Source organism: Brassica napus, chromosome C3 (assembly GCF_020379485.1).
Source record: "Brassica napus cultivar Da-Ae chromosome C3, Da-Ae, whole genome shotgun sequence".
Taxonomy (NCBI): domain Eukaryota; kingdom Viridiplantae; phylum Streptophyta; class Magnoliopsida; order Brassicales; family Brassicaceae; genus Brassica; species Brassica napus.
Genome location: NC_063446.1, coordinates 55,592,453 through 55,616,048, shown reverse-complemented (window position 1 = coordinate 55,616,048; position 23,596 = coordinate 55,592,453). Strand labels below are relative to the sequence as shown.

At 35.3% G+C, this 23,596-nt stretch overlaps 2 protein-coding genes and 2 non-coding genes across 8 annotated transcripts; 1 reads left to right on the top strand and 3 right to left on the bottom strand.

Annotated features, from left to right (window-relative positions):
- Positions 1-126: 126 nt before the first annotated feature.
- On the bottom strand, positions 127-6,003 carry LOC106400471 (probable calcium-binding protein CML25). The gene has a single exon (XM_048750850.1). The coding sequence runs from the start codon at positions 1,534-1,536 to the stop codon at positions 985-987; it is 552 nt and encodes a 183-aa protein (XP_048606807.1). The 5' UTR covers positions 1,537-6,003; the 3' UTR covers positions 127-984.
- An 8,552-nt stretch (positions 6,004-14,555) lies between these two features.
- On the bottom strand, positions 14,556-19,201 carry LOC111204730. Of its 5 annotated transcripts, none has more exons than XR_007320650.1 (9): positions 18,878-19,200; positions 18,652-18,791; positions 18,447-18,517; positions 18,231-18,303; positions 18,079-18,124; positions 17,912-17,975; positions 17,786-17,839; positions 17,625-17,707; positions 14,556-17,361 (listed from the first exon to the last, which is right to left on the bottom strand). It is a non-coding gene; the product is annotated as an uncharacterized LOC111204730 (transcript). The 5 variants fall into 5 exon arrangements; XR_007320652.1 differs by having other exon boundaries at positions 14,556-15,000; XR_007320651.1 differs by lacking the exon at positions 14,556-17,361 and adding an exon at positions 17,475-17,527.
- A 1,063-nt stretch (positions 19,202-20,264) lies between these two features.
- On the top strand, positions 20,265-22,784 carry LOC106398628. Its single transcript, XM_048749797.1, has 2 exons — positions 20,265-21,364; positions 21,560-22,784. The coding sequence occupies exons 1-2, from the start codon at positions 20,265-20,267 to the stop codon at positions 22,782-22,784; spliced, it is 2,325 nt and encodes a 774-aa protein (XP_048605754.1).
- On the bottom strand, positions 20,850-20,956 carry LOC125584634. The gene has a single exon (XR_007321545.1). It is a non-coding gene; the product is annotated as a small nucleolar RNA R71 (small nucleolar RNA).
- Positions 22,785-23,596: the final 812 nt, after the last annotated feature.

Genomic DNA, 23,596 nt, shown 5'->3' with positions numbered 1-23,596 from the left:
ACTTTTTGAAATAGAAAATAAATTTTATTTATTTTTCCTTCAAAATTAAGTTTTTTAAATATAAAAACTTATCCATAATTTATTTACTTTCTTTCCTTTAACTTAAAATAAACGTAAGAATTGTAAAGATTTTTTCTTAAAATTTGGATATTTTTTAAAATTTCGTTTGAACCTTATTTACATTTTTTGATTAAATAAACAAAGTTTGGATATTAAATGGGCACAATTTTAAAATTTTATGTATTAAAATGGGCAAAATAATTAGTTGGAGTATTAAAGTGGCTAGCAAAAAAGTTTGGGTATAAAAAGCTTAACAAAATTTAGCTGGAGTAGGAATTTTCCCAAACTATATTATGCGTTTGTATTTTATAGAATTCATATAAAATTATTCTATTAAGTAGTTATATTTGTAATGAAGAAGATGAAAATGATTTTATATTTCAAATATTTTATGCTCAAAACTAATCATTTCAGGTGTGTCATACAACACAAAAATATCATCGAATTCAAAAATTATTAGGTGATAATTAAACAATTTATTAGAAATTAGTGTTTAAATACTGTTTAACTCATTTTTAAAATCATTTTTATCTATATGATTTTCTGATTAATCAATTGATACTTAAGTACTGTCTAAAACGATTTTTAAAACACATTTATCATCTGAAACATATGTAACAGACCAGATGCTAAATAAAAAATGGTTCTTATTTATATCCACATAACTTTTTTTTGGTAAAATATATGCATCAGTTCTGATTAGAATCGACTCATTTAACTTTCACTGTATATGCATCAAAATAGTTAATTCTAAGCACAACTGAAGACAAAACAAAAAGAGTTACATTAATAAATGTTTTCTTAAATAACTTTAGAATGAAAATTCCGAGAGAACAAAAGAGAAAAGAAAGATTGAAACAATGGTGGAATAATAAACAATGGATGATAGAAACAAGACAACAAGGAAGATGAAGCCGTAAAACTCTACCTCTGACCACCTCCCATAACATTATCACGCCTTGATCCCAACGTCATCATAATCTTAAACTCCTCAAAATCAATCGTCCCATCTCCATCCTTATCCACGCCACCAATCATCTTCCTACACTCCGCGATCGAACACTCATCTCCAAGACTCCTCAGAACCTCATGCAGCTCCTCCGCCGATATAGACCCGTTCCCGTCGATATCATAGACCGAGAAGGCGTCCTTCAGATTCTCCAACACCTCGTTCTGATCCATCCCTTTCGTGTTGAGCTCAACGAACTCCTCGAAGTTTATGTAACCGTCTCCTTTACGGTCGATATCTGTTATGGCCTTCTGCAACACCTCCTCTGGAACCTCGTGGCCTAGACTTGTCATTATTGCACCAAGCTCTTTGGAGGAGATCTTACCGTCTCCGTTCACGTCGAATTTTTTGAACACGGCTTCGAGTTCTCTGATCTCTGTTTTACCTGAGCGTGCCTTGTGCAGGAAGGGAGAGTCTGCTCCGGTTCTAGACGCCGAACCGTTGGATTGATTTTTGTTGTTTGACATGGTTTCAAATCTCTGTGAGAAAAAAAAGAATCAGGAGTTTAGAGAAATATCCGTATTTGTTGTGATTCCAAAGGAAGCGGATGAATCTCTGGATCGCTAACTATTTTGGGATTCCCTTTCCGACAAAAATTACACAAATGGACTTAGTTGTGTTTGTTTTGTCATAATTTAAAAATGGATATAGGCTATTAGATAAAAGTATTTTGGAAATGGGAAAATAGAGGTGGGAGGCATGTTGATGAGAAGAGCTTGAGGTCATGCGTGAAGTACTGCTCTCCCAGTACTGGTCAATAATTACAAAGTCAATAACATGGTCATTATTTCCCTATTTATAATCATATTAATTATCGGTTTTGTTTGCAAGGATCATGCAAATACCAGCTCGTCCCTCAAAACATGTATTGATCTTTTGAGATCACAATACCACATGAGCGTGGCTACCACTGAGTCCACTTTCACTTCCACCAACATGTAGATTCTCTAATGTAATCTTGAGTGCATCTTGGTCTCCATAATGTTGTAGAAGATGCATCTTATGGTATGCCTTCCTTTTCTTGAAGCAAAAGAAAATAGCAAATCCAACAAAAAGCAAACCCGTCACAGTGACACTATTAACAGAACCCACAATGTTTGCAACATCTATAACATCTATCTTATTAAAATAGAATTACAATTATAAATTAACCTTAGTTTTTTTTAATTTATTTACATCTCAATGCCACTGAAGTAATAAATTTACCTATTTTTAGTATTCTTGTCTTTTATAGTTTAATGAATGCATTTTCCTAAAATAAAATACAACAAATTATGTTCTACTTATTTAATTAAGGAATACTTCCTATAATCAAATTAAATAATAAATTACACTTAATCAATACCAAAATATAACAAAATGTTCATTATACAGACTGGTTATTTTTTTATTTTGGTATATCAACTACGTTTAAAAACATAGAAAATGTTATAAAAAATACATAATATAAAACACATCTATCTTATTAAAATAGAAGTACACTTATAAATTAAATCTTAGTTTTTTAATTTATTTACATCTCAATGCCACTGAAATAATAAATTTGTACTACAAGAAAATACTAGTATAGCAACACTAACAAATTATTGCAAAAAGTCGATATTTTGTTGCAAACATAGTTATTGTAACGAAGTTTCAACATGTTTTATTTTGTTGCTGATTGAGTGTTGCAAAATCATATTTGTTGCATGAATATTGCAAAATTTGCAATAAATTATGTTCTTGTTATATGTGTTGTATTAACGTGATGAAAAAAATGTAGCAAACTTAAAGCAATATTACAACGTTTGTTTGCTACTCCACGTCGTTGTAAATCATTGCTACAAAACACATAGCAAGCACTATTGAAAATTTCTAACAACTATTTATTAAGACCTCTTTCGACTATAAATATATATTGTAGATTTTTTTGTAACAATAATAAAAACAAAAAAAAATTAAAAATATTATATGCAACCATTTCCTTATTTAATTGTTACCACAAATTATAGTCCAATGCAATGTATGGTTGAATTGTTTATTTTGTAATGTTCATTTTTTTTTTCACGGGTATAATTTTTTGTTTTTAATTTTTTGACTTGATTAATTAAAATCATAATAAGCTGGTTAGTTGAATAAAAATCATATTAAACTGATTATTAGATAGATTTTGTGACAGCTAAAATAACCATATTTTAAAGAATTAAAGACGAAACCACCCAGCAAATTATAATAACTTAAAAAATTCACACTAAATAAATATAAAATACAAAAAAAATGAGGGATTATTTTTTACACCGAAAAAATACTTTTCCTTATTTTCTATATTTCTTCAAGCTTCTCTATCCTTTTTGTTGAATGCTGCACTTGGAAGATCTTTTTTAAAGATAGCAGAAAATCCACCATTGATTAGAATGACTGCTAAACACAAGAAGAATGTAATTAAGAAAAATAATTTATAATTCACTCAAAAGAAATAATTATAAGCCTCAGAGACAAACCTGGTATTTTGCACTCGAACACATCTAATGTGATCTGATCTCACAGACTTTTTGACGACTGAACATACATTAAATTAACTGAAATAATCTGACTCAATTAAAAGCTAAAACACAGGTTTGTGTGTTATCTTGATCTGAGAACATATACCAACAAACACACGCCTGATCCTTATACTCATCCAGTGAAATTGAAAATGGTATAGTAAATAGAGAAACGTATGTGTGTGGTTTATAATTATAGATAGATATTTGGGCTCTGTATCCCTTTTTTATTATTTGAACCTTTTTTATTATTTGAGGAGCAATGATAAAAAATAACTTTGGCCTCATGTGTTTATTACATGTGTGCCATTTCCTAGGTGTCACCACCACATGCACTCTCACCTCATTTTTTAAAAAGCCCTTTATCAACTAGAATAATTACAAACAAATGCCACTGATCATTACATTATACTATAAGATTTTCGGATTTCAAAAAAAACCTTCAGATTATGTTTGTGGTAAGTCATTTACGCTTGATTACATTCGGATTTCAAAAAAAAAAACGGGGATTTAATTAAGGCAGCATATTAACTCCTTCCAAAGAGAGACTTTATGGTTTGTTCGAAAATTTGGAAGTGGTTCATTTAAATAAGGCAACAAAATATACGTTTGTGGTAAGTCATTTACGCTTGAGTACAATATTTGATTCTTCAAACTTCGTACAACTAAGTTCTTTACGGTTTGAATTGGTTATTTTAACCTGTACGAATGTTCATATCATAACCTGTACAAATGGTCATATCTAATCTTGCAACAAGTAAACCATGTTTATCATAATGTTCATATCAAATCGTTTATAATAATGTTCATATCATAACCTGTACGAATATTCATATCAAATCGTTTTATGATCTTTTCGATTCAATTCATCGAAAATCCCTTTATTATTTCCAACACTTAATGCTTCAAAATTTAAAGGAAACACAATTGAATTGTTAACGTATTCAAGGAAACAAAATTCAAAGAATTGAAATACTTACCTTAATCGATCGGGGAATATTTCTGAAATATATTTTGCGTGACCATCACTGAATTTTCTTACCTAGTTCACGTCCAGGCATCACGTAATTTTCAAAACAGGGAACTGGTATGTACAATATTAATTTCAAGACATTAATATCGGTTTCACAAATGACTTTGGCGTGGTGAGGAAAGACCACTTGCCTCCGTTCATATATAAATAGTAGAGGTGTTCGTTTACATCTCCTCACCATTGCCTCCTTCTCTGAACTCCTTTAGCATTACATTTCTAGCAAACACAAAAAACTAACTCTGTTGCCGACTTGATAATCCGCGCCCTGCAGGTGGGGTTGGCAAATTAATTGGGGACAGGGTAATCTATTGTATTTATTGTATATAATAAATCTTTTGGAGCTGATATTATATGTATATCTTGCTAATATTTTTCATATTTCATAATAAGGCCGACTTAAGAAGGTTACTAACATTGATGGGTTTTCCAAAATTGTCTTCGACCCCACTGGTGTTCCAAAAATTGATGCTTTACGACTGAGGTAATACATGCATTCACATATTTTGTTAAATAATATTTTTAATTTCTCAAGATGATCTCTTTGCTATTGCTCATAATAGGATTTCAAACGAAGACTTCTGAAAGCATTATTGACAGCAGTTATTTTGTTTCTATTTTTCATTTTCTTTTGTTTTCTGATACATTGTTCTTTTTATATTTTATTAGACTATTGCTTATGTTTCATTTAATATTATATTTATAATTTACCCGCATGCAAACAAATATACAATTTAATTTCAAAGTCTATCGCATATAAATTTATATTAACATACTAAAATTCTTAGCTATAATCCGTATTTTCTTACATATATTTTTCTTACTATGACTTTAACTTTTATTATGTCTACATATTAAAAGTTATAATACTTTAAAAATCTTCTCGCTCCGCACAGGGCACGAGTTATCACCTAATTAGTTTGTATTACAGAGAAAGCTTGGAATATATATAGAGACAGAGAAAGCAGAATGCCAAATATTTGATCCAGATTTGTACTTATCTAAAGAAGATTATGGATTGTTTGATAACTGAAATATCAAGAAGGTTGTTATTAGTTTGATTAGAATATTTGTTCTAGTTTTAAATATTTCAAATGAAAATTCAACGTGGAATTAGGCTATGCAATATTCTTTTGTCAGTTGTGGATATGCACAAAACCTAATCATTATGAAAATATGTATTGAGCTGAATCAAATGGATATAAAATAGACCAAAAACCATTCATCAATCTCAAATCATACTTAGGTTTTTAAGAAAAAGTTAGTATAGCAAGCCAAAACCAATTAATTTATATATACGTATTTACCAAATATCAACACCTGAACCAAATAAAAACAAAACTAACAACAAGTTCTGATTAGGAGTTACAAAATCCAAAAATATAAAAAATTTACACTTGTCATAAGAGTTCTTCTAAATTGTAGCATATTTGTCACATGTTTTTAACGCAAAAGAATGTCAACTCATTATCGTTGAATAGTTATCACAAATTTAAAACATACGTACATATGTAAAAAAGCGTATTGCAAATTTGCAATATAAGTTGAAACAAACCATTTTTGTTATGATTTTTCAATAAAAATGAGATAAAATTGTGATGTGTGGTCATCATTACAAAATATTTACAAAAATTGTTGAAATTTTAACAAAAAATAAAAGTTGCAAAATTATGTTGCAATATCCAACTATTCTTGTAGTGTTACCTACCTTTTAGTATTTTTGTCTTTTATAGTTTAATTAATACATTTTCCTAAAATGAAATACAACAAATTATGTCCTACTTATTTAAGGATTACTTCCTATAATCAAGCTAAATAATAAATTACACTTAATCAATACCAAAAATATAACAAAATGTTCATTATACGGACTGGTTATTTTTTATTTTGGTATATTAACTATGTCTACAAAAATTGAAAATGTTAAAAAAATACATAATATAAAACACATCTATCTATCTTATTAAAATAGAAGTACACTTATAAATTAACTCTTAGTTTTTTAATTTATTTACATCTCAATGCCACTGAAGTAATAAATTTACCTACTTTTTAGTATTCTTATCTTTTATAGTTTAATGAATGCATTTTCCTAAAATGAAATACAACAAATTATGTCCTACTTATTTAAGGAACACTTCCTATAATCAAGCTAAATAATAAATTACACTTAATCAATACCAAAAATATAACAAAATATTCATTATACGGACTGGTTATTTTTTATTTTGGTATATTAACTATGCCTAAAAAAACGTATAAAATGTTATAAAAATACATCATATAAAACACACAAAATTATAAATAATATATATTCGATCATTTGATCGTATAAATCAAATATAACCATAGACAACATTTTTATTTTACCTAAATTTTTGATCCATAAAAAAATACATTTACACCAACACACGGGTTATATTTTAAAAATATGGGTATAATAATTAACGGATCAAAAAATAAAATAAAATTATTCACAATAAATTATAAAATTTATGGGTTTAGAAATATATTAAACAATTATTTAATACATATAAATTTTATAAATATATATTACCATTTATATAAGATAATTAAAAAAAAAGAATACCCGCGAGGGTGTGCGGGTCAAGTTCTAGTTAATAATTAACTCCAATATCTAGATTAATATATATTTTTGATATTTAGTCAAATATTAATTTTTTATTATTTTTTGACATTTTAGAATTATGGTAACTTATAAAAACCTTAATTTATCAAGAATTAGGTAGTTCTTATTTGGTAAATATGATCCAAGTGAATTTATAATTTTATTGAATAACTATTTAAAGAAAGTACAACATGACAGCAGTTCATGATGTATTATATAATCAAAATATCACATTTTCTTTGTTTGGAATATAATTACGGCCAGTTGCAGTAAAATCAACATATAACGTCTTAAGAATCGACGAATTTTATTAATTTTCAATAAAATCTCTAGATAAAATCATAAAATAAAAATAGTTATTGTAAAGTAAAACTGAATTATGGAATCAATGGAAAATTCAGCTGGTCTACTGCAGAAGCATCTCTTCTTCTTTGTGGCATCCCTCAAAACATGTATTAACATCACAATACCACATGAGCATGTCTACCCCTGAATCCACTTTCACTTCCACCAACACAGATTCCCTAGTGTAATCTTCAGTGCATCTTGGTCACCAGAATGTTGCTGAGGATGCATCTTATGGTATGCCTTATTTTTCTTGACGCACAAGAAAATAGCAAATCCGATAAGAAGCAAAATAAACACAGTAGTACCAATAACATAACCCACAATTTTGCAACATTATTATTCTGAGAAGACGAACCAAGGTAACCAGGAACCGGTGGAGGGACATGGTATCTTATGCCGGGATCCCCATGCACGACTATAACATTTGGCCCAAAAGGAAAATATAGATCGCACAACTGATGATTATAGGTGTTGAAATATGCCTTGAATCTGTGAGTTGGCAAAGATCGGGCGATTCAGACGTCATGGATCGGGCGATCCCTAGCAGAGAACGGGTGTTCCCTAATACCTGGAACGGGCTCTCTGCGACATGGAGTGGGCGTTCCCTCTCCTTACCAAAATCCGAGAAATATGGAAAGTTTCATCAAACGCTTTCTTATATATATTTTTACTCTATTCTGTAGCATGAAGTGTATTCTGAAAACTCGCCTCCATCAATAATAATACTCTCTTTTTCCGTAGACGTAGTCGTTAGGGGTGAACCACGTTAAATCTCTGTGTCTTTCTTTATCGTTTATCAATCTGTTAATCTGTATCCTCTCACATTCGTCACAACAAACTGGTATCAGAGCTTCGGGTTGAATCTGGTGAGAAGATGTCTGGGATGAATATGAAGATCGACAAGTTTACTGGAAGGAACAGTTTCAGTATCTGGCAAATCAAGATGAAGGCGTTGCTGAAGCAACAAGGTCTTTGGGCACCGTTGTCTGGGAAGAAAGTTGAACCTGGTATTGCTGAGATGGAGGTTGCTGAAGAGATGTATTCAACAATTTTGTTGTGTCTGGCAGATGAGATCACCATCGAAGTTTGTGGTGTTGATGTTGCAGTTGATTTGTGGTCGAAGTTAAAGAGTCTATACATGACGAAGTCTCTGACTAAGAAGCTACTTCTAAAACAGCGTCTTTTCGCTCTGAGGATGCAGGAAGGTACACAACTTCAAGATCACCTTGGCAGTCTAAATTCCATTATGTTGGATCTGAGGAATATTGACGTTAAGGTGGAGGATGAGGATGCATCACTGATTTTGTTGGTATCACTACCAAACTCCTATGAGAACTTTGTTCAGTCATTCATAGGGAGTAAGGATGCAGTGAGTTTGGGGGAAGTCAGGTCGGCACTTCATAGCAGGGAGTTGCGACACAAGGCATCAGGTACTGGTACAGACGACCAAACTTTTGGGTTGTTTGTAGGTGGTGGAAAGAACTTTGGAAAAGGCAAAAGGTCGAAAGACAAAAATTCATTTTCAAGGGGACCTAAACCAACTGATATTTGCAATTACTGCAAAGAGAAAGGGCATTGGAAATCAGATTGTCCTAAGAAGAAGAAGCAAGCTGATTCCGCTGATGTAGTAGAGAATGAAGCTAAGTCTGATGACGATATTGCTCTAGTTGCCCATGGAAAAACACATTCTATAGATGTGTGGGTTCTAGACACATGAGCGCCTTATTATATGTGTCCAAGGAGGGAATGGTTCTCAGAGTATGAGAAAGTGACTGATGGCAAGATCAAGATGGTGAATGATTTTGTTTGCAAAGTTATAAGAATCGGTTCTATAAAGCTCAAGGCACATGGTGGTAGAGTCTGCACATTGACCGGAGTTAGACATGTTCCATCCATGTCCAAGAACTTGATCTCAGTTAGTCTTTTGGATAGCAGAGGTTTCAAGTATTCAGGTGGAGATGGAGTTCTGAGTGTCTACAGGGGTTCAGATGTGGTTATGAGAGGTTTCATTCATGGTACTCTGTATTTGCTGGAAGGTTCAACAGTTTCAGCAAATGGTCTGGAATTCTGTTCATCAGAGTTCAATCAGTTTTGTAAGGATGCAACAACTACTAAGCATCTTACAGTCAGAGATACACCACAGAAGAATGGTGTAGCAGAGAGAATGAACCAAATTTTGTATGAGAGAGCGAGGTGCATACTGTCAAATGCTAGTTTGGAGAAGAGGTTTTAGGCTGAATCAAAGGGTTTTGACAAGCAAGTGGAGCTGCATGAAATCCAGTCGGATTACCCAGGATCGATCGATCCGCAGGGAGGGATCGAGCGATGACAGACGATCAGCCAAAGTCTTTTAATTCTGAAAATCAACTTGTTGGGTCTAAAAAATGCAGTTGTGCTAGAAAAAGACCAAGAAGATTTGATGTCAGGCCACCAGATAGATATCGGTTTGAAGATATGGTGGGTCATGCACTACATGTTGCAGACGAAGTGGATACTTGCGAGGTGTCTACTTACAGAGAAGCTATTTCAAGTTATGCGTCTGGGAAATGGTTTGCTGCAATGGAAGATGAGATGGAGTCTCATGAGAAGAATCATACATTGGATCTGATCACATTACCATCAGGAAGAAGGGATGTAATATGCAAGTGAGTCTTCAAGTTTAAGGATGAAGCATCATCGGCAGAAGAAGTTAAGTATAAAGCTCAGGTTGTTGCAAGAGAGTTCAGTCAGAGAGAGAGTACACTCCGATGAGATATTCTCATCGGTGGTTAGACATACTTCCATCAGAGTGTTGCTAGTACTGGTAGCACGTCAGGACTTGGAGCTTGAGAAATTTCATGTGAAGAGAGTGTGTCTTCGTGGAGAGCTAGAGAAGGAGATATACATACTCAGTCGGATGGTTGCCGAGTTCCTGAAAAAGAAGACTATGTATGTAAGGTTCAGAAATCACTTTGTGGACTTAAGCAGTCTCCTCGGCAGTGGTACAAGAGGTTGGATAGCTATATGGTCAGTTTGGGCTACGAAAAGATTCCTTATGACTGTTGTATTTACATGAGTAAGGTGGAGAATGTTTCGTATATCTACCTGGTGTTGTATGTAGATGACAAGCTGATAGCTGAAGAGAAGATGTGTGACATCGAGAAGATGGAGCTTTTGGGTTATGAAGTTGAGATGAAGGATTTGGGTGAAGCAATGAAGATTCTAAGAAAGGAGATTTTCAGTGATAGGGAGAAGAAGTTGTTCTTGTCACAGAAGACCTACATTAATAAGGTGATGACAAGGTTCGTGATGTCTTCAGATGAACCTATCCGTTTTCTGTGCACTGCGAATGTTCATCTCACCATTTATATGGTTTAGCCCGTTGGGGCATCTGGCTCTGATGGGCGTCTGGCCCTAAGGGGCATCTGGTTCGAAAGAGCATCTAGCCCAAGTGAGGGCATCTGGCTCTGAGGAGCATCTGGTCCGACGGGACATCTGACATCTGAGTTTGACGGAACATCTGAGGCAAAGAAAGAGTCTGGTACATCTGTATTCTGAGCATGAAGAAGTGTGTTCTGGTAAATCTGATGATGGAGGATTCAAGTCAAGGTGGAGATTTGTTGTAATATGCCTTGAATCTGTGAGTTGGCAAAGATCGGGCGATCCAGACGTCATGGATCAGGCGATCCCTGGCAGAGAACGGGTGTTCCCTAATACCTGGAACGGGCGCTATGCGACATGGAGTGGGTGTTCCCTCTCCTTGCCAAAATCCGAGAAATATGGAAAGTTTCATTAAACGCTTTCTTATATATACTTTTAGGGTTTTACCCTATTCTGTAGCACGAAGTGTATTCTGAAAACTCGCCTCCATCAATAATAATACTATTTTTGCCTATTGACGTAGCCATTAGGGGTGAACCACGTTAAATCTCTGTGTCTTTCTTTATCGTTTATCAATGTATTAATCTGTATCCTCTCACATCCGTCACAACAATAGGAAACATCTATAGTTTCCAAGTTTCTCAATTCACTGAGCTCTTCTGGAATATTACCGTTAAGATTGTTGTGAGAGAGATTGATAACCTTAAGAGTTCTAAGACGTGCAAAGCTTGGAGAGATAGTGCCGTTGAGTGCCATGCCTTTGAAGTCAATAACTGTGATATTAGCACATAACAAGTTATTCCTACCCATTTGTTGGTACTATTACACATATCATTTACTTTCCACCTCTCAGCAAATACCGCAGGGAAACCGAACCCTTCAACGATTGAAAGCAGATCGTTAACACGGGGATCACAAGGAGCACCAGGAACGTCCAAGCAGAAACTATTGAGCCCTGTCATATCAAGGTTCATGCTTTTAGACTTGAAGCTTGGAGTTGGTCCTTGAAGAAGATTATTGCCCAAAGCCAAATCAGAAAGAGATGTCAACTCGGTTAAAGACTCCGGTACAATACCGGTAAGCTGATTTCCGCTGACGTTGACGAGTTTCAGAGAGGTCAGACCAGAAAAGACCGGTATGGCACCTGAGAACCGGGTTTCTTGCAGCCATGCCTTGGTTAAAGCATGCATCTTTGTCAGACTCGGGATATTCCCGGTTAAGCTGTTACCCATGACTTCGAAAATAGTCAAAGCAGGGAGGTTACTTAGAGAAGAAGTTAGGGCTCCTGAGATTCCTCTGTTCCCGATTTGGATCCGGCTGACCCGACGGCTTCCTGCGTCGCATCCTAAACTTGTCCACACACAAGGGTTCGGGTCTGACCAGTTGAGATTTTTAGACTTCAGGGAGTCTCTCAGAGCGAACATGGTGGCCGTACGGCCACGGTTGTCCGTACACCAAGGCAACGGAACAGAGCAAAGTAAGCAGCATCCTCACAATCTTCTTCAATTCTTCTTCTTCCGCAGTAAAATCTCACAGTTGGAAACGAAGGAGGAGGCGTTGATTCAAACTTTATCTACATTGGGTTATAAGCCTCTTAAGGGGACACAAAGGGAGAGAAAAGGAAAGAGCTCTTTGCCGGAAATTTTCTTCTTTTTTTTCTTTTTCCATTTTCCCAAAGAATTTGTTTCTATTTTTCAGACAAATGAAATAATGGGAAAACCTTGTAAAAAACAGAAAGGTGTAATGGAAACGTTACACCAAAAAAATAATAATGGAAAGAGGCCACTACTAGCAAATAAAAAAAAATTTGCATTTCCTTTTTTAGGTCATATGAGCTCTTTCCATTATAAGTGTTATTTTTTCAAGTGATGCCCTAGGCGAATGTTTCTTTTGGCATAAAGGAAGCACGACTCTGGACTAGTTAACATGTTTAAAAGGATATAAGCTTGCCGACGAAAAGAAACTAAAAGTATGTAAAATGATAACCACGACCCATGATAAAACTAATTCGTTTTAGAAAAATTTCCTATAATAATCATTTTTAACTTTTTGTCACAAAATAGCATTTAAAAAAAAATGACCAAATTTTTTTTTTATTAAAAGGTAAAAATACATTTATACCCTAGGGTTAACTAATCTAGACTTATGGTTTAGAATTAAGAAGTGAATTTTGAAGATAGAGTTTCAAATTTTTAAAATAAAAAATTAAAATAAAAATTTTCAAAATAAAAATGACAATTTTGGTCATTTTTTAGACTATTTTTGTAACAAAAACTTTAAAATGTCTATTTAAGATAATTGCCCTTCTTTTTATTACGTCATAATAAAACTTATTCTGAAATAGTATTTTCATATGATCAGTTCAAAAAATAACCTAGCGGATTTCTGTAGAACAAGACTGCTTTTGCACTGTTTGGTGAGAATTTGGTGTGCCATTCAAGTTTCCCATCACACAAACACAAGTATAAAAAAGTGCAGATGGTTTCGATATGATCATTGTTTCTACAAACAAATATAATAATATAATAACAAGTAAATAAACCACGTATATGAATAACTATTTGAAGATCATTTTTATAGGCCCCAAAAAAAAATATATATATATATTTATAGGCCCCCGGATATCTTTGATATGGTCATATTGGCCATACGAAAGGAAGGCACAACATGACATTAATTCATGATTACATCATATGTTTTTATAAACCACGTATTTTCCTGCACCATGTGCAGTAAAAAAATTTTTAAATCTAACTTATATTTAAAAATAAATTTTATTAAATATTATAGATTTTACTATTTTCTTACTAATATTTAATATATATTTGATATATATTAAATCAATTTGTATAAAACTAATAAAAATGATAAAAAATTATATAATTATAAAAAATTTAGCCTAAACAATATTTATAAAATTTATTGATATATAAGAAACTAATAATCTTACGATTAGATATTTAAATTTTTTAAAAATTGTAAAATTTTTTGAAATTTTTAGTAATACAAATTGTATAATTATACAAAAATAATAATATTTCGAAATTTGAAATGTTATCTATGAATCTATTTATTTTATAGATGATGTATGAGCTATTACCATATTTTAAAAAAGTTTACCAAAAAGAAATATCAATATTAAATATAATATATGAATTATTAACATATTCTAATAAATTTGGAAAAAATATAAATCAATACTAAATAAAATTATTCATGTCATATTTTTTCGGAAGCCATGTCATCAATTTTAGTAGTCATGTCATATTTGTTTTGTGAAATTGATTGTAGAGATAGCAAAATCACTTCGCAAATATAGTCTAGGTGATGTGTAATTTTAGTTATAGTTTTTGAATAGCATGTGCTCTTTGTTTGGAATATATTTTGGAAGTTGTAGTAAAATTTATGTATAACAATGTCGTAAGGACCGTAAAAGAAATCAGTTACCGCATAAAATCATAAAATAGAAATAAAATTTATTGTCAAAGCATACATCAGAAGTGAAATAGTTCGAAAAAATAAATAGAAGTGAATTCAGGAGTCAAGGCAAATATGGAACCAGTAATGAGAGATCACAAGACAAGAATGAGACTTCAATTTGATGATAAAAATCATAAAGTATGTAACTTTGATAACATAAGCGATGACAAAAATCAAAAAGTATGAAACTTTGATAGCATATAAGCCTAAATCATTGACACAAACTAAGATTGAAAGCTATCACACTCAAACTATGATAAAAACACTCAAATCAAAGAGAGAAAAAGACATGCAAAACAAACGACAAGTAATTTTACAGACTTGAAAAGCTCGATTCTTAGGCTTAAAATAAGAGCTGAGAGTATATATTGTAGACTCAGCGAGGCACAAATTGATTTTCCGGCGAGATTTTGAGAAAGAGATCACGAAGTGAGCAAGAGGTGTAGGAGACTTCGATTACGAAAAGGAAGACTAGCAGAGTCCTAGAAGAAAGAAGAAACTCCGGTGATGGCGAAGTGAAGCACCGTCGAGATCAATCGCCTTGACTTGGCTTTGTTTTTCTCTGGTCAAGAGAAAGAGAAAATTTGATTTAGGGTTCGTGGGAGACCCGATTTGGGGCTAAATGAGTGTTGCTATTTTTCCAAAAAAAAATTAATTTATTAAACTTAATCTTTTCATTTGTTTAATAACTGAATTATTAATTTTTTTGAATAACTGAATTAATAAAAATGGAAATGGGTTAATAATAGGAGTTTAATTGGGTTATCACAAAAAATTATGGCATAAGGACAACTTATAGTTGGATTTATAGTATAGGGACAATGTAGTTGTATTTTTGTTTCATATTTACTAATTTCCCATTAATAATTAATATTAATGATCGGTTTTGTTTGTAAGGATATCATTATTTAAGCTAGGTTGGACCATGATCCCTTGTACAATTCTCCATTTATACATTCCATGGTTGGTGTGCTCGTTTGTCTATGCATATACCAACTCGTGTTTCAAAATCTAACAAAGGATTTGACTAAGGTCTTTGCTTCAGATACCTAGGCCATGTTTAAGTGCTGGATATATATATGTTTTTCATGCAGTAGTTTGTTGCTTCATGTTTAAGTAGCATTTTTTTATGTCATATAATCTCCTTGTTTTGTGTTCTTGGTTGATGGGACAAAGTTCTTGATATCGACCCCTTTTTCTTTGTCAGCATTGCCTAAAGCAAGTTGTGCGATTCCAAATAAAGCGCTTAAATTCACAAAATAAATTATGTGTGAGTAAATCTTACAAGAACATCAACTACCATATCTTCTGCCATATTTGTTAAACAAAAACATCCAAAAAATCACTTTCAAGATGTTAAATTAGCTCATGAATTTCACTAGTGAAAACTAAAACGTTCGCCCTGCAACTCTCAGGCACGAAACATCGAGACAGAGTCAAGAGCCTCTTTTTCCGGCGTCGGTGAAGGCGTTTCCCGTCGGCGCTGGGACTCACCGCTGAAGCTCTCTCTCCTCTTCATAGTCATGGTCTTCTCATACTCTATCACCTGCTTTCTGCTGCTCACGAAACTATTACTGTTCGGTCTAGACCTTTACTCGGCGCCGCCGGAGTTGACCTCCACAGCCTCAGTATATGGTCTCGAATCCACCGGAAATAGGCTATGGTCCGGGATCTACTGGGTAAACAACAAATATCCACCCGAGAACCACCAAACGGACTCGTCTCTTCCACTATGCTCCTGATCGGACACCACAAAACCCATACTTTCCTCAAACTGGGAGTGTAAGAGACAGATCTGCTCACCATGTGGTTGAGCTCTCCGGATCAGTTAGTTTCTTCGCGCCTCCGAGCTCTTTACATCCTCTGCAACCTCTCCGCACCGGCTGCGCCCCCACGCGACTTCTCTGCTCCGTTCTGGTTATCCTCAACTTTAACATCTACAGCCTCGTTGTTTCTTCTGGGTCGCAAGCCATCACCGCCACCTCCCACACAGCCGTGACGCTCTTCACTCTCTGGCTGGATATGGTTTCTACTATCTCCGATGAAATTTATGCGTCCGGTCCGCGGCTGTCATCCGGTCCCGTCCAATCCATCGTCACCCTCCAACCCCACTGTTGCATTTTCTGTAACGCTGCGTCCATAGTCACACTTCGCCACCTCTACTCCACTGATACCATTACGATCTATCGTACCTCCCCGTTATGCCCCGCTGAGATTCTACATTGCTACGACCATCTTTTAGATTTTAGTTTGTCCGCAGAATCTAATATCAACTATATTTGCATTGTTTTAACCATCCATTTTGTACACATTGATCATATAGATTAGGAATTAAGCATCATTAAGATCCATATTGCATTCATATGTCTCTATCAGGTATCAGAGTGTCCTATGGAGTGATTAGAGGTGTTTAGAAGCATTGTGGCTCAAAAAGGGATGAAGAATGGAGTTTGGTCAAGTTTGGATGAGTGCAACGCGGGTTGACCCACGCGGGTTCACTAGCCCGCGTCAACTCATCCAGATGACGCAATGAAGAGCTCTAACGCGGCTTAGATCACGTGGGAAGCCGCACCCGCACGCATGAGAATGAGGCTGCTCGACGTCTTGACGCGGGTTGGATCATGCGGGTTCCCTTACCCGCATACGAAGAGAAGCAAACGATGGAGTCCGCGGGGTGAAGCAACGCGGGATCGCCTACCCGTTCACATGAAGGAGAAGCCTCGACGACGATCCGACGCGGGTTGAGTGACGCGGGTTGTTCCCGATCGTTTCTACCCGAGTCGAGACTTATCCTTAGTCGAATTTTAATGTTTTTAAAGGGCTTTTTAGACTTTTTAATGGAAACCATTAGGTTTACAAAAGACATATAAATACTCTTGTAATCCCAAAAGTTGGGACTTAGACCACCTCCATCCATTAGAACCTATAATGGAGTCTAATGATTAAATTAAGAATAAATAAGGTGATTTGGCAAGTTTAGAACTTTGGTTTGTAGAAATAATTTTTTCTTCCTCCAATGGGAAAACCCCATAGGGGTTCTTAAAATTTTCTTTTTTTTTGAGTAGAATGATTTAATATAAGTTTTACATCTGGAAGAATGCAAAAACAAAAATAAAAAGCATTCAACTCATGAGAATATTCACATATATACAAGTGGCTGAGCAAATTTAGAAGTCAGAGACAAACCTGTGACTCCCGTTCTGCTTTAAGAATAGAGTTCATGATAAAGAGAGAGAGTTGAAATCCCTGTCAAAAGCTGATACACCCACCTGATAAAACCGAACAATGATTAGCACATTAACTGAAGATGAATATTTCATTTTTTTGGGTTATATCTCAGAGCTTACCACAATGCATCTTATGAGGAAGCAGGTGAAGCATATGGCTGTCACAGATCCAACCTGCAATTGAATAACTTTTCTGTTACAAAGTTCTGTGAAACTAAGACAAAGAAGCACAAGCACAGTGACTACCTCATGGAGCTTCTTCCTTCTTCCTTTTGACTCAATAGGGAACCTTATTAGCATAATAAACAATCTACAAAGCATGCAAGGGAAGGGAACACATAAGAAATGCCATTGAAAAACTTTAGGACACTTTAATTTACGAGATAAGCAGCAGAGATGAACAAAAACACTACCTTCCTCCGTACAGCAAGAAGCCTAACGCAGCGATGAAAGACACAACTAGAAGAAGAAGTACATAATACAAATAAAAAAAAAGTCAATACAGAGTAATCAAAACTTCAGTAACGGGCTTAGCAAACTTGCTTGATCAGACAAAAAAAACTACCTGACATAAATATCTTTCCAACTAACTCCACAGTGCTGTTATCATTTACCCAGATGAATACCCATATAACAACCTGATAGAGACATCAATTACAATATGAGACTTAAGTCTTTCGATTCACCACAAATTTCTACAAAAAGTGAGAACGGTTCAAAGAGATTCTTTGTATCAATGAAAATAAAAAAAAATGGAAAACAGTAAGAATCAAACATGAACCTGAGCCAATAAACAGCCACATTGACTGATATATAGGTTATCCGCAGCTTATCCGTTGGTAAGCTTCTTGCCTGGTCATAAGTGTCACTGTCAGTAACATATATACACTTTCATTCAGAGTTTGTGTGGTATATTAAAAAGAGAGTCTGTCTACACACATCAAAACAGAGACATAGAGTTCATGATAAAGACAGAGAGTTGAAACCTTAGGAGGGAGGATTCTGATTATAGTAAACGTTGTTCTCTGAAGAGTAACTATGGTCCCAGAAACAAGCTTCGACTGATCCACTAAGCTTGAGCAATTCACTATACGAACTCCAACTCCTTCGTCTAATTTCAAAAGACCTGAGATCAAAACCGCATAAGCGACAAGAACCAAAAAACTAATCTTTAAAGCTTTAAGATTCTCTTTTGGAGGATCAGAAACTCACAATACAGAGACTTGATAAGATCATCTGCTTCCTCCTTGAATCCATCTTCGGTGAAGCTCTTCGATGAAAGAAAACAGAACCGTCTTTGAATCCAGACAGAGAACATGGAGTGATGTCGATTGGATTTGCCTTTGGTCTTTTACAATCGAAGATGGAGTGATCTCAAGAGAGAATCGAGAGAGAAGATGGATAGATCGACATTGGAGGAGGAATCCAAACTGATTTCGACAAAGAACTTCGACGAAGCCGTCGAGAGAGAGATAGAGAGAGAGAGAGAGAGAGAGAGTCATAAATGTGAGGTTCAGTGGGAGAGTGACACGTAAGGGCTCTTACCAGTTCTACAAAACCTATATTTAGCACCGTTTCTCTTCTTTTAATTTCTTTTTCATTTATTTCTTTTTCAGTTTGGCTTAAAAAGTTGGGGGGGGGGGGGGGAAGAGACGCCGATGGACTTGCTCTTATCTTATTTTCTATCTAATCACAAAAAACTTTTAGGTGAAAGATCTAATCTTGATCATTATCTTTTGTGATTTCTTAGTTATATTGATCACTAATCATGATTAACACCAAATCATCATTGATTCTTGGGTTTATCATGGAGACTAGTGAGTAGTCATCTTTGGATTCATGGGTTAGGATGATTAGGATGATTAAATGATGATCTAGAATGTTTAGAATAGATTAATATGTTTCCTTACTTGATTGAGTGATCTTAATGCTAATCTGGAGTTGGCCATTTCAGATTAGAAACCTAGACATTTCATTGCCTGAAATGTGTTCGATGAAATGTCTGAGCCAACTCAACATGCTCTTAACTTACCCTACCAAATACATTTGATGTTAGAGGAGTTTTGATAGTTATATGATATGTTCTTAATGATTGCTTGATAGACACAAACCAAAGATATTTGATGTTTGATCAATGAAAGCAAATGAGCATTTATCTTGAAAAAGAACTTGCTTAGAACTGTTATCTAGACTTAGGGAAATGTGTTGATTGAAACCTTGCCATTTTAGATTGAATCTTAATCATTTGACATCAAATTCCTATACCCATGTGTCCTCCTTTATCTATTTGATTGAAAGTTGCTAGTTAATAGTGTTAGAACCTTGTTAGTTTGATTGAATCACCTTATCACTTGATTGCGCTTAGATTAAGTTTGAACATGCATTCTCTTTGCATCAAAATACTTAGAAATAGATTGACATATCAATTACTATAATGATTTGATTATTGGACCCTTGAAAAGTCCATTTGAAATTTGGCGTCGTTGCCAATTCCAAGTTAATTTTGACATTGAGATTTGGTCCTTACTTGAGACTAAGTCTTATTATTATTATATCTAGTTACTGATACTCTCTTCTAGCCCTTTTGTATCTCAGGTGCATGAACTTGCGGAGCAGAGGCCCAACAGACCTAGTTCCAAGAGTTGAAGACATTAGAGCACTTGAAAGGGAGATTGCAAGGAGAAGAAGAGAAGAAGAGCAACAGGATCACCTAGACAGATTGAGGTTTGTGATGGATCAACATCAGAATCAGCCTCAAGATGGAGTTGGCAATGGCCAAGGAGTTGACAACCTTAGGCCACAACACCCACAGCGCCAAGCTAGAGCTATTGGCACACATGATGAGCCCAATATCCATGGGCATAGAGCTGGCATCAGAGCACCAGCTGTGGAAAACAACAACTTTGAGATCAAGTCAAGCTTGATAAACATGATCCAGAGCAACAAGTACCATGGTCTTGCCTTGGAGGATCCACTAGACCACTTGGATAACTTTGATAAGCTGTGTGGAACTACAAAGATCAGTGGTGTCTCTGAAGATGCATTCAAGCTAAGGTTGTTTCCATTCTCTTTGGGAGACAAAGCTCACACATGGGAGAAGAGCCTTTCAAGAGATTCAATCACCGCATGGGATGAGTGCAAGAAAGCCTTCTTCACCAAGTTCTTATCTACTTCAAGGACTGCTAAGCTAAGGAATGAGATCTCTGGATTTCATCAAAGGAATCTTGAAGGCTTTAGAGAAGCATGGGAAAGGTTCAACAGCTACATCTCTCAATGTCCTCATCATGGCTTCAATATGGAGAGTTTGCTTAGTACTTTCTACAGAGGTACTTTGCCCAAGTTTAGAAGTCAGCTTGATACTGCTAGCAATGGTTTCTTCTTGGGAAGAAGTGAAGCAGATGCTTTGGATCTTGTAGAGAACATGGCTAAGAGTGATTCAGTCTACAGTGATGAGCATGATAGAAGCAACAGAGGCAGTGGAGGTGATGATACAAACACCAAGAGAGAGTCAAAGGCTCTACAAGAAAAGATGGATATGCTTCTCTTGGATAGAGTTAAACAAGAGAAGGTGAACTTTGTTGGTGAGAAGAAACAAGAAGGGACTGTTGTGCTTAATGAAGTTAATGGTCTAGAAGGTCAAGAAGAGTTGTGCTTTGTGAATGCTAATGGGACATGGTACAAGAAGGAACCTAACTTTCAGTACAACAACTACCAACAAAAGCCTTTCTACAACAACAACCAACAAGGTAGTTACCAAACTAGACAAAACTACTCTCAAGGCTTCCCCTCCAAAGGAAATCAGTCTACACAAAGTCAAGCCAGCTCTTCTACCTCTACTACACAAGAGAGTAACACTGATACAATGTTGAAACAAATCTTGGAGTCTCAAACTAGAAGTGAGAAGCACATTGGATATGAGCTGAAGAACCTTCACACCAAAGTTGATGAAAGCTACAATGATCTCAACAACAAGTTCTCAAACCTTGCTTCCAACTTCAAAGCTTTGGAGAACCAGTTTGCTTCAATGAGTAGTAACTCCAAACGTCCTATGGTATCACTTCCCGGAACTTCTGAGCAAAACCCCAAGGAGACAATGAAATCAATCACCCTAAGGAGTGGTAAACAATTTCCTCCTAGAACTCTCATTAGGGATAATGAGAAGCAAGGTGGGGAGATGGTCATCAATGTGGATGATGATGTAGTTATTGTGGATGAGAAAACCAATGAAGAGATCTTGGAGAAGATAGTTAAAGCTAAAGGGAAAGGAAAAGTTGGAGAAGAGAAGAAGGTTGTGAACAAGAATGAAGCTGCTACTTCATCAAAAGGAGCTCCATTCATTCGTCCTCCATATGAAGCAAAACTTCCCTTCCCTGGTAGATTCAAGAGACAACTTTTGGAGCAATACATGGCCTTGTTTGAGAAGCAAATGAGTGAAGTTCAGATTACTATGCCCATTATTGATGCCTTCATGCTAGTGCCTCAGTACAGCAAGTTCCTCAAGGATGTTGTAATCAAGAAGAAGAAAGAGATGGAAGGGATGGTAGTCCTTACCCATGAATGCAGCGCCATTATACATCGTTTAACCATCCCCAAGAAGCTTGAAGATTCAGGAAGCTTCACTCTACCTTGTGCCATTGGGCAATTGGCTTTTGAGAAGTGTCTATGTGATTTGGGAGCAAGTGTGAGCCTTATGCCTCTCTCCATTGCAAAAAGGTTTGGGTTTACACAATACAAGAAGTGTAGACTCTCTCTTGTGCTAGCTGATCGCTCAGTGAAGATTCCCATTGGTATCCTAGAAGATATCCCTGTTACTGTTGGAAATTGTCAGATTCCTACAGATTTTGTGGTGTTGGAGATGGATGAAGAACCAACAGATCCTTTGATATTGGGGAGACCTTTCTTGGCTACAGCAGGAGCTATTGTGAATGTTAAGGAAAGGAAGATTGATCTTCATCTTGGCAAAGGGAACATCCTGCCTTTTGATATCAAAGAGGTGATGAAGAAGCCCACTACCCAAAGCCAAGCATTCTACATTGAGGAGATGGAAGCTTTAGCGGAAGAGTATTTGGAGGAATTAGCTATTGAGGACTCTCTTCAACATGCCCTAACAGTTGATTGAGAGACTCAATTGATTGAAGATGAGGAGAGATCAAGGTATGTGAGGATGCTAGACTGCCACAAGGAGAAAAGTGGAGAAGACAACTTCATAGAGCTTCCACAAGAAGTTCATCATGCTGCCTCAGGTGATCAACAAGAGAACCTCCAATAAGATGATTGGAGTGAACTCAAAGCACCAAAAGTGGAGCTTAACCCTCTTCCCCTTGGTGTAAGGTGTGCATTTCTTGGACCTAATGAGACATATCATATCATTGTGAGTAGTGAAATGAATGAAAACGAATTGTCTAAACTTTTGAATGAACTTAAAAAGTATAGAAAGGCAATAGGCTACTCACTAGATGATATTCAAGGGATATCACCTTCTTTATGCATGCATAGGATACATCTAGAGGATGAATCTATGACTTCTATAGAACATCAAAGAAGGTTGAACCCCAACTTGAAAGATGTTGTTAAGAAAGAGATTCTAAAACTCCTAGATGCAGGTGTGATCTATCCTATTTCAGATAGCAAATGGGTGTCTCCCGTGCATGTTGTCCCAAAGAAGGGTGGAATAACTGTGGTTAAAAATGATAAGAATGAACTAATTCCAACAAGAACAATAACGGGACATATGATGTGCACAGATTATAGGAAACTTAACTAAGCATCTAGAGAGGATCATTTTCCATTGCCATTCATTGATCAAATGCTAGAGAGACTTGCAAATCATCCCTATTATTGTTTTCTTGATGGGTATTTAGGGTTCTTCCAAATCCCCATACATCCAAATGATCAAGAGAAAACGACTTTCACATGCCCTTATGGTACCTT